Source organism: Miscanthus floridulus, chromosome 4, assembly GCF_019320115.1.
Source record: "Miscanthus floridulus cultivar M001 chromosome 4, ASM1932011v1, whole genome shotgun sequence".
NCBI lineage: Eukaryota > Viridiplantae > Streptophyta > Magnoliopsida > Poales > Poaceae > Miscanthus > Miscanthus floridulus.
The window spans coordinates 23,755,390-23,772,006 of record NC_089583.1 but is presented as its reverse complement, the minus strand read 5'-3'; the positions used below and the strand labels follow the sequence as shown (position 1 = coordinate 23,772,006).

The 16,617-nt window shown below is 49.4% G+C and overlaps 3 protein-coding genes across 3 annotated transcripts; all 3 read left to right on the top strand.

Annotated features, from left to right (window-relative positions):
- Nucleotides 1–8,029: 8,029 nt before the first annotated feature.
- On the top strand, nucleotides 8,030–8,692 carry LOC136548245 (uncharacterized). The gene is made up of 2 exons (XM_066539845.1): nucleotides 8,030–8,284; nucleotides 8,351–8,692. The coding sequence occupies exons 1-2, from the start codon at nucleotides 8,030–8,032 to the stop codon at nucleotides 8,690–8,692; spliced, it is 597 nt and encodes a 198-aa protein (XP_066395942.1).
- Nucleotides 8,693–11,140: 2,448 nt separating this feature from the next.
- Nucleotides 11,141–11,962, top strand: LOC136548244 (uncharacterized mitochondrial protein AtMg00810-like). Its single transcript, XM_066539844.1, has one exon. The coding sequence runs from the start codon at nucleotides 11,141–11,143 to the stop codon at nucleotides 11,960–11,962; it is 822 nt and encodes a 273-aa protein (XP_066395941.1).
- Nucleotides 11,963–15,259: 3,297 nt separating this feature from the next.
- Nucleotides 15,260–16,331, top strand: LOC136551159 (uncharacterized). The gene has a single exon (XM_066542742.1). It carries the CDS (start codon nucleotides 15,425–15,427, stop codon nucleotides 15,869–15,871), a length of 447 nt encoding a protein of 148 aa, XP_066398839.1. The 5' UTR covers nucleotides 15,260–15,424; the 3' UTR covers nucleotides 15,872–16,331.
- The last annotated feature ends 286 nt before the right edge of the window (nucleotides 16,332–16,617 follow it).

The window sequence follows — 16,617 nt, the reverse complement described above, 5'->3', positions numbered from 1 at the left end:
TGGGAACCAAACTTGATTTTAGTACCGCTTATCACCCATAGATAGATGGACAGATAGAATGAGTAAATCAGATCTTAGAAGACATGCTTCGTGCTAGTGTACTGAATTATGGCTCTAATTGGGAGAAATGTTTACCCTACACAGAGTTCTCTTACATCAATAGCTACCAAGCTAGTATCAAGATATCACCATTTGAAGCTCTATATGGCAGACCTTGTAAGACACCTTTGATGTGGTCTCAACCGGGTGAAAGATCGTTCTTTGTTTCCTGCTAAAATACAAGATGCAGAAGAAGGAGTTGCTCAAGTGAAGGAGAATTTGAGAATTGCACAAAGTCGATACAAGCGCTATGCTGATAAAAGGAGAAGAGAACTTGAGTTCAATGTGGGAGACTTCGTCTATCTCAAGGTATCTCCGCTACGTGGAACTGTTAGATTCCATGTAAAAGGAAAGCTTGCCCCCAGATTTGTTGGCCCATACAAGATTTGCAAGAGGATTGGAAAGCTCGCTTACAAACTTGAGCTACCCGAGGAATTGATGGGTGTGCATCCCGTATTCCATGTCTCACAGCTACGCAAGTGTTTGAGAGTACCCGATGAAGTAGTTCCAACTGATATACTTGACATTCAAGATACACTTGAGTATAAAGAACATCCTATCAGAATTCTGGGCAGAGATACCAAAGAGACCCTGAAGCAAGACTATTCCTATGTGCAAGATCCAATGGAGCAATCACACAGAGAGAGAAGCAACATGGGAGAAAGAGTCTGACCTCTGGCTACGATATCCTTACCTCTTCGAAGAGTACATTACACTTTAATCTCAGGGACTGAGATTCTGTTAAGGGGGTAGGACTGTAACAACCCAAAAATCCATACACTAAAAATACCAACTACAAAATTTTTCTCAAAAACTCCCATGTGATGATGAAGTGTCATGTATAGTAACCCAACCTAAGAGATGCATTAAGGTCTAACCCCAACCTAAGTCATCACACCAGCATGGTATGCCATTGTTAACCATGTTTATTTAAATACTAACAAATGAAACATAGCATATATTGTTAACTCACATGGTGAGTTGGATTTTCATTTGCTTTATGTAATGCCTAAAACTCCTTTAAAGAAACACACTATAAAGTAATTGCTATTCAAAAACAAAGGATAATTGTGTAAAAATAGAAAACTAATCTTAATTTTTATGTATATCAAACTACACCTATGATTGATATACAAACTAGCTAAATAAATTCCTAATATATAAAAATATATATAAAAGAATGTGGTGGGCCTCATATCTAAACTCTAATAAATTTGGTGCACCAATTTGGGATTCAAGTTCTAGGACCAAATTCGAATTCAAACAAAAGAGATGAAATCAAAAACAAAATAGAAAAAGAAGAGAAAGGATGTAGGCCTCGCAAGCCGCCTCGGCCTGCTCAGGCCCGCGCCAGCCAGCCAGCCCAACCGGCCTACCAACCTTTCCCGTCATGCGCGCGGCCCACGAGCCGGCCCAGCGCGTCGCCCACTGCCCACGGCACCCGTCTGCCTCACTCACAGCCACTACCGCTGGACCCCGCATGTCAGCCACCCCCATCTATAGTGTCAGTCTTCCTCACCCACGCCTCAACCACCTACGCGACCGGCGCCCGACAACGGTGGCAGGGGCGGGCCAGGGGTCACGCTCGGGGCATGGCCTTGTCCCCTTGGCGCCGCGCCCACGCAACCACGCACGGCCGTTGGATGGGATGCACGCCTCTGATCCTCCTCAATCTCCAGCCATCGAACGCCGAGCTCCATGGTCGAGCTCGGCTATAAGAGCCCCGATCCCGGTTGCCCTAGTGCTCATCCCATCGCCCTCGCCGCCACTTGGTGACCAACCACTTCTCACTGAGAGTAAAAGGCTGAGGAGGAGTTCGAGAGAGGAGAATGGAGCCACTGCCGGGAAGAGGACCGGGAGCACGCCGGAGTTCAGAGCACCACCGCGGATCAAGCCGGAGCAGACGACACTGCATGGCACTGCTTCCAGAGCTACACGGCCGCAACTCGTCACTACACCGCCATCCTCTCTTCCACAGCACCCATGGTGAGCCCCCAATTCTTCCCCTGCTCAGCCACCTAGACCTTGCTACTCTAGCATGGTGCTCCATACCATGAGCGCATAGGCCAATGCCATCTCCGGTCTCTAGGCACACAAGCACAGCACACTCACACGCATGTCGCGAACCACTCCCGAGCCCTTGGACTGCTGGAGACCTCTCCAAATCCCACTGGACAGCTATAGCCTGAGCATGCATGCCACGGCTCACGACACCGCCGCCATGGCACAGTCACCACTAGAGCACCTTGACCACCTCCGAGCATCAGACCACTGGTCCGAGCACTAGACCACCTCCGAGCACCAGACCACCTAGTCCGAGCACCAAACCACCGGACCTGAGCACCCGACTACCGGTCCGAGCACTAGACCACCGACCACCCTAGCCAGTACCGCTGGGAGCGCCTAGGCATCTCCTTGACTCGCCCATCCTGTTCACTGAGGCCACGGGTAACTCACGCGCACACCGTGACCACCCCGCTGGAGCCCCGTAGTGACCCGCGCGCATCGTCGTCGTCACCATGTCGCCGTGGCCACCGAGAAGACCCTACCGGCCACCTAGAAACCGAGAGTCCTACCCTGAGCTCTAGATGCCCTCGCTGCATCCACACGGAGCCGTAGAAGCTTACACGCCCCACCAGGGTGCTTCACCGTGGCCGTAGCCACCTCACCAGCGCCGCCGTCGTGCCCGGAAGGCTGCCGCCGTGGCCGGCACACCATGGGACCCCGCACGTCGTGGTAACCCCACCATTGAAGATGCCAAGGCTCGGCAGAGCTTCCACCCATGTCAATTGCACACCAGCGCCGCCACGGAGGCTCACCAGCGAGCACGCCGCCGGCGAGAGCACAGCCGCGGGAGAAAATAGGGGAGACTTCCCTCGCCGGCCGTCTACGCCTGCACTCGGTGCACATGAGCCGAGCCAAGAGAAATGATGATGGACTTGGTCCACCATGGACCCTGCCTTAGGTCCATGGACCGTGAACTTGGGTCCACCGTGAGCCACGCTCACTGCCCACAGCCAGGAAACGAAGCCCAGTAAGAGCCCAACTGCGCCACGTGGCAGTGCCACAGCACGCCATGTGTCTGGGTCAGCCCGGCCCTAGACCGGCCCAAATCCTAGCCCTATCCAGGCACAGTTGGAACCCTGGCCCGTATTGACCGTTGACCGGTCAACGTTGACCATTGACCTGGCCCCACATGTCAGTGGCACAAACACTCTAGGGCCCACACGTCAGATGCTGACGTCAGCTGGACCCCACCTGTCAGCTCGAAACCGAGACGATGACATCATGCTGACGTCATGCATACCACGTGGACCAGCCACTACGTGACATGTGTCAGCCCAGGATTAATTCAGCCTTTTTCCATTTTCAGAAATGATTTAAACTTAGAAATTCATAACTAATTCACACGACCTCGAAAAAAATACGAAACCAGGACCAAAATTCATCTAAAATTGAGCTCTACGCAATGAACCCATGTTTGAGTGCATTTGGCTCTTTTGAATTTTTCATTGCTTCTTTGTGCTACTCTATAGACGTCGCTAACTGCGACCATAATGCGATCGTTTGCAGACTCGGAGGAGAACCAGACAGACTGAGGATCGTGAGTACCGTGAGGAGAATGGAGATGACTACACTGAAGGTGCCACATCCCACCCAACCTCGTAGCACCTATTACTGCATGGCTAATATAGAACTGCTATTGCTTTACCTTATTGTTATGATCACACTATGATAGGACTTGCATAGTAGTATGCTTTCTTGATGGCCGTTACCTTGACGCAACCTTGCCCCTGCTCACCCAGCTGTTAGGCTAGTCACACGCCTACTACTATACTTCATTACTTATTACTTCTACTACGCTTGCACTACATTGATGCGTGGTGCAAACTAGTGTTATCTGGACTATGGGGAGAGTGCTGCGTGTGTGACGTGGGTGCGTGGAGGGTGAGGGTTGTGTCGACCAAGCTAGAGTATACTGGTGAGCCTAGGGCAAGTCATGCCGTGGGGTGCTACCTGGGCACCCCTAGGAATGGATTCCTGTGGTGGGTAAATGGTATATGAGGTGGCCCTAGGTGTGAACCTATGATGGGAGGAGCCCGGGGTGGAGGTGCTATGGTGGCACGATAAATGGAAACCCTGATGAAGACATTCTGGCTTGGTCATCCCTAAGGACTTACTAGTACTCAGATTCGCCAGGAAGCCTTACGTACCACTCGCCCTATATGGTGTGGGACGGCCTAGACTACTTGGTAGGATATTGCCACTACTGCTAGATTGATAGCGGACAGTGTAAGGAGGTACGGGGTGCGGAGGATTTCCCCCACACCCTCCCGAGACTTCATGGAGACCTTGTGGACCTGGCTCATGACTCACAGTTTCAGCCACCCTAGACTAGACTTGGGGTGTACCAGGGTTGAATGGTAGAGTGGCATTATCCTAGGCTAGCAAGCGGCCGGAATTAGCCCAGTTGACGACGGTCAGCGAGGAAGGCAGATCTTGTGGTTATGTAAAACCTCTGCAGAGTGTATGGTTGATCGATCGATACATGTGCCGACTTGTCGGCTATGGACCTTTCCTGGGTTTCAGCTTAAACTAGATAGAGAGATGAGTCCTTCTCTTCTTCCCCCGTAAGAGAGTGTTGGATGTAGCCAGGGGCTACGGGCCTTGAGATAGTGCTGAGCGGGAGTTGGCCTATCGACTGAGCGATGGTATGGTTATGGTATGGTGATGGTGTGCAGATGGTGGTATATCGATCCTAGGATCGAAACCTAGCTCTGGGAAGGGAATGGGGTGGAATGTGTATGGGAATGGAGTTAAAACTTGACCAACTATTATTATATACTTGATATGCTACTGCATAGGAAACCCCAACCTTATAGGTTCCTCTGATTATATCCAACTTGCATCCAATTTCCACAAAGCAATGCTCATAGGGTTAGGAGTGGCCAGTACAAGTCGTACTGATAAATTTTGGCACACAGGTTCTGCTGAGGAGTTTAGCTCCGAGGAGTTTGACGGTTGAGGGGTTCGTGCCTATGCTCGAGTTTGGCGATCTTATCTTCAAGATGTTCTGAATGAATGCTACTTTTGATTCCGCCAATGCGGCGATGTAATAATTTATGTAATTCCGCACCATTTGTACTCTGATATTATCGTTGTATGGATGTGATATTCGACTGGAATTTGGGTAATATGATCTACAAACGGTCTTATTACACTACGACGCTGTGGATTTCCCTTCGCGGAAATCAGGGTCGTTTCAGCCATTTGGCGTAGCCATGGAACCGGGGATGATGACCATCTTGTTCGTCTAGGGAGCAGTACGCACACCCCCTACCTAGGTGCGCCACTATCGATGAAATATGGTCGGCAGTCTACCTAGGGGTATGCCTAAGGTAGTAGATTATTAGCAGACAGGTGCGCAAGCTACGAATGAGGTGGTGACGCAAGACAGACACGAGGTTTTATCTAGGTTCAGGCCGTCGTGAGGGCGTAATACCTACGTTCTGCGTCTGATTGTATTGCTGTATATCAATGAGATCTCCCCCTTGAGAGGGGTCCCCTACCTGCCTTATATAGTCTGGGGGGCAGGGTTATAGATCTGAAAACTAATCCCAACCGGTTACAATTGCCATAGGTGGCCGGACAAGGATTCCTATTCCAACCGACCAGGATCTTGCTTGATCTCCAAGGTCTGTCTTGATTCCTTACGCGGGACTCCAAGCAGATCGACTGGGCCGCGCGTCGTCTTCTAGTGGGTCGGACCCCCTGGTCCGGGCCGGCCCAAACCTAGCCGTAAGGGTATAGGAGTTAATACCCCCACAATTATTATTCTTGCTTGATAAAATTTGTCTTGCTAAGTTAGAACCATATGAGTAATGATAGATCTTTGGAAATCTTGTGCTCACTCATTGTCCTCCCTGCTAGCTAGACTGCACTTTTATCTTTACCTTTTGACTTCTCCTATGTGTGTCATCACTCATATTATATATCACTCACCCCCACTCTAGTTTAGTTGGTATATATTAGTTAGTGGATCCATCCTGATTAGCTATCATATCGTTTAACTATTGCTTCCCTGAGGATAAATACAATACCATGGAATACTCCTTGGTGAAGTGCTACAATGGTATTCTGTGTGCTTGTGGAATATTCTCCTTGAGCATAAGAAATGCCAACAAGCAACATGTACGACGACATGACATTGAGGTTTGCAACAGAATATGAGGATCAAGAACTTGCGCATATATAGATCCATGGCATGCTTTGGAGTACTACAACAATGGATGTATTTGCCAACCAAGAGTGGAGTTTTAACAACATGTTATGCTAAAGGCTATAAATCTCTTTTATTAAAAATTTCATCCTTGATGAACTATATGCATGTTTGCTTTTGCTGCAAGTGTAGCTATGTAATAAGGAATGGCTGAAGGATCTTATGATGTGGTGGCTGGAATTATTTTTTCATTCCATTAGTAAAAAAAGCAATATGTGTGTTACCGAGATCGAGGTAGTGGGCTACTTGTGTGGATATTCCTATATATTTTTTCTTAGATTTGTATATCCATTTCACCTCAACTCCTCAAGTTAATAACTCCTCCCCTATTCCAAAATGTACGATGTTTTTATTTAGCTTAAAATCCTTAAATCAAACTTATTTAGATTGGACTAAGTTTATAGAAAAAATTAAGTAACTTGTACATTATTTTGGAACAAATGTTTGATTTGGGAACCACCATATAGTCCAAGCTCTCTAGAATTAACTGTTACTTGTTCTAAAAAGATATTCGGATGAATTATATGGACTTAGCATGATTGCATTAATGAAGCATATTTTCAGTAAGAGTAAAATGCACCATGGGTCCTTAAAACTTTTCATGGATTCTCACCTAGGTCCTCAAACTAAAAAAGTGACCATCTGAGTCCTCAATCTACTGTGGATTCTCATCTGGATCCTCCAACTAAAAAATAACTATTTAGGTCCTTCAACTAATGCCACACCTGAGTAGAGGTCCCAATCCCACCATGCCACCTCTATCTGCCTATGTGGTTCTGCCAGTATGGATGAGGCCAGGTGCAACTTGCAGAAAAAAAACTGCCCTCCCCCATCTCCTCTATGTCCACTTCCTCCTCTTTCTACCATCGGTCACGTGCCCATCGCACCGGCTGAGCCCACATGCTCGCTTGCACCATGTGTAGGCTTTGTGGCTACACCTGAGCTCTGAAGGTACATGCTTAGAAGCTATGGAATAGATAAAGAGAGGTGGACTACAAGAGAGAGGGAAACTACAAGAGGAGAGATCAAGAGGCATTTTTTTGCAACTTTAATCGGTAGGGCTTGTCAGCGGAGCACCGCCAACGGCTAGAGCTCCACCCGAGTCTTCAGCAACGCCAAGTCTCCAACGGACTCGTGCGCCATAGCCACGCACTCGCCAACATCCTCGACCATAGAGCATGCGCTCCCGCACGCATGCGCGCTCGGTCTCCACGGCGCCCACGCTCCCGCTTTGCACGCATAGCCGCTCGCGCATGTATAGCCATGGCCAAAGGCCACTCTATATTCCTATATATGTACACCACCTGTGATCAATACGAGGCATCCAGTTGTACAATTCCATTCTACATGGTATCAGCTTCCTAGGTTCTCTTCCAGAGTCCCTAAGCCACATCTTCTCTTCCGCTCCAATGGCTCCTTCTTCCTCCCACTCTGATTCCTCCTCCGCGGATGGTTTTTCTATCGCCCCCGCCTCGGCCTCCCAAATCCAATGCATCTCCATCCGCCACCATGTCCATGTCATCCTTGATATGGATGAAGGCAACTACGGCCAGTGGCGTCACTTCTTCGACTCCGCCCTCGGCAAGTTCGGCCTCAAGGGCCATGTTCGTTCTACTACCCCCGACGCCTGACCGCGATGGCGAGTGGCACATGGTTGATTCATGCGTCATCAACTGGATCCTTGCCACCGTTTCCAAGGGCGTCTTCGAGACCATCCGCCATGATCGCCACGATGCCTTCACCCTGTGGAACGCCGTCACCGGGCTCTTCCAGGACAACAAGATGCAGCGCGCCATGTACTTGGAGGCCGAGCTACATTCCCTGCAGCAAGGCGACATGACGATCAGCGCCTACTGCGCCAAGCTGAAGCGCCTCGCCGATCAACTGCGCGACATCGGCCACCCGGTCTCCTGAACCCAGCCAGGTGCTAACCTTCTCCGCGGCCTCAACCCACGGTACCGCTACGTCAAGCCGGTGATCACCTCCAAGTACCCGCCGCACACCTTCCAGAGTGCCCGCTCCTTCCTCATCCTCGAGGAGCTCAGCTTCCAGCACGACGCCAACGCCGAGGCTAGGCAGGCCCTCACCGCGACACACGGTGACCGCTCCAATGGGTCCTCCAACCCTTCCGGGCATGGCGGCAGGATCGGCTCCACCGACGGCAACACCGGCTCCTCCGCACCGCGCAACAACCACACCAACAACGGCGGTGGCGGCAACCGATCCAACAACCGTTCTGATCGGCGCCGTAAACACGGCAACGGCGGCGGGAACACGCGCTCCACCAACTCCAACACCCAGACCGCGCCCTAGACCGTGGGATTCAACCCGTGGCAAGGCATGGTGCAGGCATGGTCTATGCCTTTCCGCGCTCCTGGCGCGGGGGTCTTGGGTCCGCGACCGCCGTTCCAGCCTCAGTAGGCGATGATGGCCTCTCACCTTCAGCCACCATCGCCACACATCTCCAACAACTCCTTTGACACCGAGGGCCTCTACGCTGCTCTGCACTCTGCCGTGTCCCACATCACCCGCAGAGCACGTCTGACTGGTACTTCAACACCGGTGCCATGTCGCACATGTCCTCCAACCCCGGTAATCTTCCCTCCCATACTCTTCGTCCTTCCTCATCCTCCATCATAGTGGGCAATGGTGCTCGGTTGCCAGTCACTCACCAAGCACACACTGTCATTCCCACTGCCACTTCTCCTTTACATTTGAATGATGTTCTTGTTTCTCCTTCACTCATCAAGAATTTAATCTCCGTTCGTCGTTTAACTCGTGATAACAATGTTTCCATTGAATTTGACCCCTCTGGTTTCTCCATAAAGGATCTTCCTTCCAGGGAGGAGAATGCTCCGATGTGAGAGCAGCGGCGATCTCTACCCCCTCCGCCTTCCACCTCATCAAGCTCTCACTGCATCATCGACGACGTCTCTGTGGCATCAGCGGCTCGGACATCCCGGCCAACCAGTTACATCTCAAGTTTTACAAACTTTTCCTTTTCAATGTAATAAGGCTGATGTTCACTCTTGCACTTCTTGCTGCTTAGGCAAGCATACTCGTTTACCTTTCAGTAATTCAGCATCACATACATTTTTTCCCTTTTCAAATAGTGCATTCAGATGTCTGGACTTCTCCCGTTTATAGCCACTCTGGATATAAATATTATGTTGTTTTTCTTGATGATTATACACACTACCTCTGGACCATCCCCTTGCGCAACAAGTCTGACGTTTTCCCCACCATTCGCGCGTTCATCTCATACGTTCACACCCTAATTCCGCCTCCCCATTCTTGCTTTTTAGACAGATAATGGCCGCGAGTTTGATTCATATGCCATGCGCCTCCTTCTGTCCTCTCTCAGCATTCAGCTGCATCTCTCATGTCCCTATACATCGCAGTAGAATGGCAAGGCGGAATGCATCTTGCGTACCACTAACGATTGTGTGAGAACTATGTTGATTCACAGTGCAGCTCCCCTGGCGTTCTTGGCCGAGGCTCTCGCCACGGCCACGTATCTGATCAACCGGCGCCCGTGTCGCGCCATAGCCTCCGCGACGCCGTACTCGCTCCTCTTCGGCATGCCGCCCGCCTACGACGAGCTCCGAGTGTTCGGGTGCCGCTGCTACCCCAACATGATCTCCACGTCCGCGCACAAGCTTGCAGCGCGCTCAACTACGTGCGTCTTCATCGGGTACCCGGCCGATCACCGCGGCTACAGATGCTACAACATCACCACCGGCTGCGTCATCACGTCCCGGCATGTCGTCTTCGACGAGGACGTCTTCCCCTTCCACGACCTCGACCTCCACGAGCCTTGCGTCAAGTTCATCCTCTCCACCAACTCTGCCTGAGGACGATGCGCCGCAGCGTCTTGTCACCGAGCTGCCGCACCATCCGACGTGGGCACGAACTGTGCGTTCAGGAGGCGCCCCCGAACAATCCGTGGCCACCCCGACATCGACTACGGCACAACCTATACCTGCTCCAGGCTCCTGCGGCATCGACTACGACATCGCCCGCGACAGTCGCCCACAGCGTCGCCCACGACGTCGCCCACGACGTCGCCCATGACCTCGTCCCCGATCGCACCATCGCGCCCACCAGTGACCACAGGTCACCCGATGGTCACTCGAGCGCATGACGGGATCCACAAGTCGAACCCCAAGTATGCCTTGGCGGCCACAGGAACGCTTTCGCCGGTGCCTCGCAGCGTCCACTCGGCTCTCAAAGACGACAACTGGTACACGGCCATGAAAGCCGAGTACGACGCACTGCAGGCCAACCAGACCTAGACCCTCGTTCCCAGGCCACCTCGGCGCTCGCATCATCACCGGGAAATGGGTGTTCAAGCATAAGATGAAACCCAATGGCACCCTTGAGCGTTACAAAGCTCGATGGGTCCTCCGTGGGTTCACTCAACGACCCGCCATCGACTTCGGCGAAACGTTCTCACCGGTGATCAAGCCGGCTGACTATACACACTGTCCTCACGCTCGTGGCATCCCGCAAGTGGCCGGCTCATCAACTCGACATCTCCAACGCCTTCTTGCACGGCAACCTACATGAACAAGTCTACTGTCAGCAGCCCACGGGCTTCAGCCGATCCCGCACGGCCGGATCACATCTGCCTCCTGTCACGCTCCCTCTACGGCCTCCGGCAAGCTCCCCGTGCGTGGTTCGACCGCTTCGTCGGGCACGTGACCTCGCTCGGCTTTGTACAGTCGAGAGCGGATACGTCTCTCTTCGTGTACAACCGCGATGGTGCCGAGGCGTATCTCCTGCTTGTACGTCGATGACATGATCCTCTCCGCATCATCGACTGGACTTCTTCAGCACATCGTCAAGCGGCTGCAGGACGCCTTCAAAGTGAAGGACATGGGGCCCGTCCACCACTTCCTCGGCATTGGTGTTCGACGCACAGGCAACGGCTTCTTCCTCTCCCAGACGCAGTACGCCGAAGACCTGCTGGAGCGCGCAGGTATGGCGAACTGCAAATCTGTCGCTACTCCGGCAGACATGAAGGGCAAGGCTTCGGCAACAGACGGCACCCTCATCGACGACGCCACCTCCTATCGGAGCCTCGCCGGTGCCCTACAATACTTGACGATCACCCGCCCCGACATCGCATATGCTGTGCAACAAGTTTGCCTTCACATGCATGCGCCGCGGGATGTGCATCTCACCATGCTCAAGCGTATCCTTCGGTACGTCAAGGGCACCGCTCATCTCGGCATTCAACTGCACGCCATTTCCTCGCCGACGATCACTGCCTACTCGGATGCGGACTGGGTTGGATGCCCGGACACGAGGCGATCTACATCGGGCTTCTGCGTCTTCCTTGGCTCATCCCTCATCTCGTGGTCATCTAAACGACAAACCACGGTATCGAGGTCGAGTGCCGAGGCTGAGTATCGCGCCATAGCCAATGCTGTGTCCGAGTGCTCATGGCTACGCCAACTCCTCGGCGAACTTCTGTACAAGGTGCCCACGGCAACGGTGGCGTTCTGCGACAACATCTCCTCGGTGTACATGTCTAGGAACCCCAGTCCATCACCGACGCACCAAACACATCGAACTTGATATACACTTCGTCCGGGAAAAGGTAGCCATTGGCGAGCTCCGCGTCACGCATGTACCCAGTGCGCGACAGCTAGCCGATGTGTTCACCAAAGGTCTCCCTTCGGCGCTCTTCTTCGACTTCAGGGACAGCCTCTCCGTCACGACTGCCGACGTCGACACTACGGGGGGGGGGGTGTCAGCGGAGCACCGCCAATGGCTAGAGCTCTGCCCGAGTCTTCAGCGACGCCAAGTCTCCAACGGACTCGTGCGCCATGGCCGCGCACTCGCCAACGTCCTCGACCGCAGAGCATGCGCTCCCGCACGCATGCGCGCCCGGTCTCCGCGGCGTCCACGCTCCCGCTTTGCACGCATAGCCGCTCGCGCATGTATAGCCATGGCCAAAGGCCACTCTGTATTCCTATATATGTACACCACCTGTGATCAATACGAGGCATCCAGTTGTACAATTCCATTCTATAGGGCCACGTAGGAAGGCATCAGGAGTTTGGGTTTTGGACCTTTAGTTGAGCGCAATAGTAGATTGAGGATCCAGATGATCACTTTTTTAGTTTGAGGAACCAAGTGAGAATTAACAATGGATTGAGGATAAAGATAGTCACTTTTTTAGTTCAAGGACCCAATTAAGAGTCCATAAAAAGTTTAAGGACCCGGGGTGCATTTTACTGTATGGTCATAATATAATGCCCTTTCAATGTTCATAATACTTTAGGACAGAGGAACTAGTAGACTGCTGGCCTGTGTATATGAAATCCATGGCATAATAAATATAAGAAAACTAAATCAATATTATATACTCAATGCATGCTTAACCAAAAGGCATAGATCCAGAAGAAATCCTGCATCTTTTCAAGGGATCTTAGTGAATTATCTGGAAATCAACTTTTTCTGTTGAGCTATTAATGCTCATGACATACATAATATGATATCAGAAGTTCATCATTGCAATTGATGTGTAGGAGGGAAACTGATAATGCTATAATACCAATGATGTTATTAGGGCAGTCCCAATGGTGTATTGATGATGGTTTCTATCCTCATTAAATGACTTGCCACGTAGGCAAAACGCTGACATGGTAATGTAATTAATGAAGAAAGAGAGCAAAAATCGTAGAAATGGTTTCCTCATGAAGAAATCAGGTCTTCTCTTGACCCAATGCACCCAGAAACCATGAAATCGCCATTGGTGAGAAACCACCAGTTTCTAGCGGGCTCGTGCCGCACTCTCATTGGAGGAAGAAGATAGAGTTGGGAGAGAGAAAGAGAAAATAATTATTACTCATAGAAACCATGGATTGGAAAGCAGTACTTTTTTGTGCAGTATCCTATATTATAGAAACTACTAGTTTTTTTCATTGAGACTGCCCTTAAAATCTCACGAATCAATGAATTGATAGGATAGGTTTGTTTTAATTTGAGTGGGAACAACTTTGAATTTTACGTAGCGCTCATGTCTACTTCCTTCCTATCTGAGATCTACATATCTCAACCATTTAATTTTACACTTTCGTGACTTTCCTATTGTTTGAATGGTGCTCAAATACGAACAAATCGTTTCCAGATTTTGTAGTATAAGATTTCGGTCCCTGTCCAAAAAAGTACGTCATGAAGTCATTGTACCGACTGCAATACGATCCAAAATTTATGACTGCCATTTGTTCAAAGTCATCCGGTTATGGACAAGACGCTACAAGCCACTCGATTGAACTACTCTTTACACACTCCTGTTTCTGGTGAAGCAGACGCAAAAACCATGGAATCAGCCAAAACAAAGCATAAAGCAGAATAAAGGTATTGTCTAATCCTGTTGCAAAAGACCTGCTTTTGCAAAAGGCCTTAGAGAACCAAAACTAAAGTACCCTGCTGTCCTAGTACTTAATGGATCCATGTTCAGAGGGTAAGTAGTTGCACGTTCAATTCGTGTGTGTGTGCGCGCCTTTCTGATCTTTGGTTGAAAGATTCGAAAATTCTTTTCTTCGAGGGGAAACATTGGGCGTATAAGTTTTATATATATGTCAAATTGAACCTTTAGGTGGACATTTGTCACTAACTCTCTTGTTTTGTTTTTGACCTCATAGTACCACTAATTTTGCTGTCTAGAAAGGTAAGATGACACAATCATGTAGGGAATCAGTTAAGCTAGTTGATGTTTTATTTGCTCCCTCGTACTTAGGGCATGTTTGGTTTCACGGACTAAACTAAAATGTAGACTAAAATGCTCACTTTTAGTCCCTAAAATGCCAAACACATGGACTAAAATTTGGACTAAAGGGTTTAGTCCTCTAGTCCATGAGGGGGTGACTAAACTGGACTAAAGTGTTCTGGAGACAATCCTGCCCCTCTTTACTCACCATCCCACCCGTGGCCAGCAGCTGTAATATCTTCATCTCAACAGAGGTAATATTGTCTTTATACAACTGTATTAATGGGCTTTAGTCCCTGGAACCAAACAGGGTCCGAACTAAACTTTAGTCTATGGACTAAACTTTAGTCCGCGGACTAAAGGAACCAAACATGCCCTTACTCTGCTTTAATTTCCTTTTTTTTACTGACAGTTCTGGACTTAAGCAGGAGTACGTTTCAGAGATGTACTTAGAATATTACAAGTGTGATATATTAGCACTTTAATTTGGGCGTCAATAATTTTTTTTAGAAAGATTGGCATGCCCTCTAGTATGTCCAGTAAATTAATAGAGATATTACGTACAAAGGCCACATTTGGCTCTGCGTGGCTTCTTCCGGCTCGATGTTTATTTTGCAAGAGAGAGAAAAATGCACCTGCAAACATACGAGGTGTTGGAGGAGTTGGAGCCCCAAGAAACCCTACCAAACACACCCAAAATGATGAGTAGGATGAACCTTCTTTACCAAACATACGAGGCTACAAATGGATATTTGTCTCAATAGAAAAGTTAGCTACTGCACATTTGAAGCTTCTTCCCTCGTGATGCCACGTCTTCCCCTTTTAACAATCTCCCTTCTCACTTTTCTTTTCTACTATCCACCATGGTAATTATTCCTATCATCTTCTTTAAATGAAACAACCATACGCCATTTTTAGCCCAGCAATATTGCACCATTAATTATGGTCATTATCACCTAAGCTCAACTTAATCGCCACCCCCCACAGCAACACATTTTTCTTTTGCTATGGGCACCACCACAACACATGACTTTTGTGTCCCAGTACTCTCTCCCCCTTGAGCCTCAAGCCTCCCAAAAAAGCCATCCCCATCGAATCAAAGGCCCCTTATATACACACACACCCTCCTCCTCACTCACTCTCAATCACATCCCTCATTCAATTGTGTACGTGTTGTGCCACACACCTTCTCTAGCTCGTTGCAACTTCTTCCCAACCAGCTAGCTCTCTCTGCAAAGTGCAAGGCATCTCTCTCTCTCTCTCTCTCTCTCTCTCTCTCTCTACATCCATCCATTTCTCTCTCTTTCATATGAGCAGAGCAGATGATGAGCTCCTCCAGTAACAAGCAAGAAGGGCCCAAGCTCTTCAGCTCGAGGATCGTCTCAAGGGATCGCTCGAGCGTGGCCAACGCGTCCTTCAGGGTATACTACAGCCTGGGCGCCGGCACCGTGCCGTTCCTGTGGGAGTCCAAGCCAGGCACGCCCAAGAGCTCCGTCACCCCGGCCTCGGCCGCCGCCGCCAGGACCGTGCCGCCGATCTCGCCGCCACCGTCCTACCAGCAGTCGGTGTCCCAGTCCAAGGCTAAGAAGTTGAGGAAGAGGTCAGCCTCTTGGCCTCCCGGAGGTTGGATCATCGGCTGGCTGAACCTGAACATCAGGAGGCGGTCACCGCCGTCATCGCCAACGGATCACCAGCAGCAGCAACGCTGCCTTGCCGTGGACCATGGCGGCGACGAGCGGCGGTCGCGGCGTTCCACCTTTTGCTTCTGAATTCTGATGAGCTGCCCATAATGGACCGGTGGATTAGCTGTTGCACTACGTACGGTGTTATATTAATTATTAGTTGTTAGTTTTTTACACAGTGCAGGATCGCGCTGTCAGAGTGGTAGGTACGTGTTTGTGCAATTGGATTTCTTTTTAATGTTCTAGGTTGGACTCTTTCCCTTTCCACTTTTCCAGTGTCCAGTTTTATTTGCATATATAGACATCTTATTGTAGTGTTTGGTTGTTTTGAGTATGAATAAGTGGGTATGCATGCATGCATGGTTACTGTGTGTTGTGTTCTGTGTCTTTATGCACAATATAGAAAAATCAAGTAAATATATATTTATGTTTCTTCAAAGATCAATCCATGCATGTATCCAATTAATCACAGGCAAATAGAGTAAGTTAAGCATTTTTCAGCAATAAATAAACCAGATCAAGTTAGTAGATGTGGTTATCTGCAGGTAATGCTGTTTTAGCTTCACCTGGGAATTGTAGTCCACGAATATATGCTTGTTACTTACTCCCTTTGTTGTAAAATAGAAGTTATTCTCGCTTTCCGATAAGTTAACTTTTTTTTTAACTTTGACCTGTTATATATAAAATAATATTAATATTTATAATACATATTTAGTATCATTATATAGATCGTTGAATATACTTTCATAATAAACTTATTTGGAGATATAAATATTTCACGTATTTTCTACAAAACTAGTCAAAGTTGAGAAAGTTTGACCTGCACGTATTTA

Bases quoted from the DNA above. Each gene is read 5' to 3' on its own strand.
- LOC136548245 (XM_066539845.1), top strand. From the start codon at position 8,030: ATGGTTGATTCATGCGTCATCAACTGGATCCTTGCCACCGTTTCCAAG. The intron at 8,285-8,350 runs GTCTCCTGAACC...CGCTACGTCAAG, and splicing joins TGCGCGACATCGGCCACCCG to CCGGTGATCACCTCCAAGTA.
- LOC136548244 (XM_066539844.1), top strand. From the start codon at position 11,141: ATGGTGCCGAGGCGTATCTCCTGCTTGTACGTCGATGACATGATCCTC.
- LOC136551159 (XM_066542742.1), top strand. From the start codon at position 15,425: ATGATGAGCTCCTCCAGTAACAAGCAAGAAGGGCCCAAGCTCTTCAGC.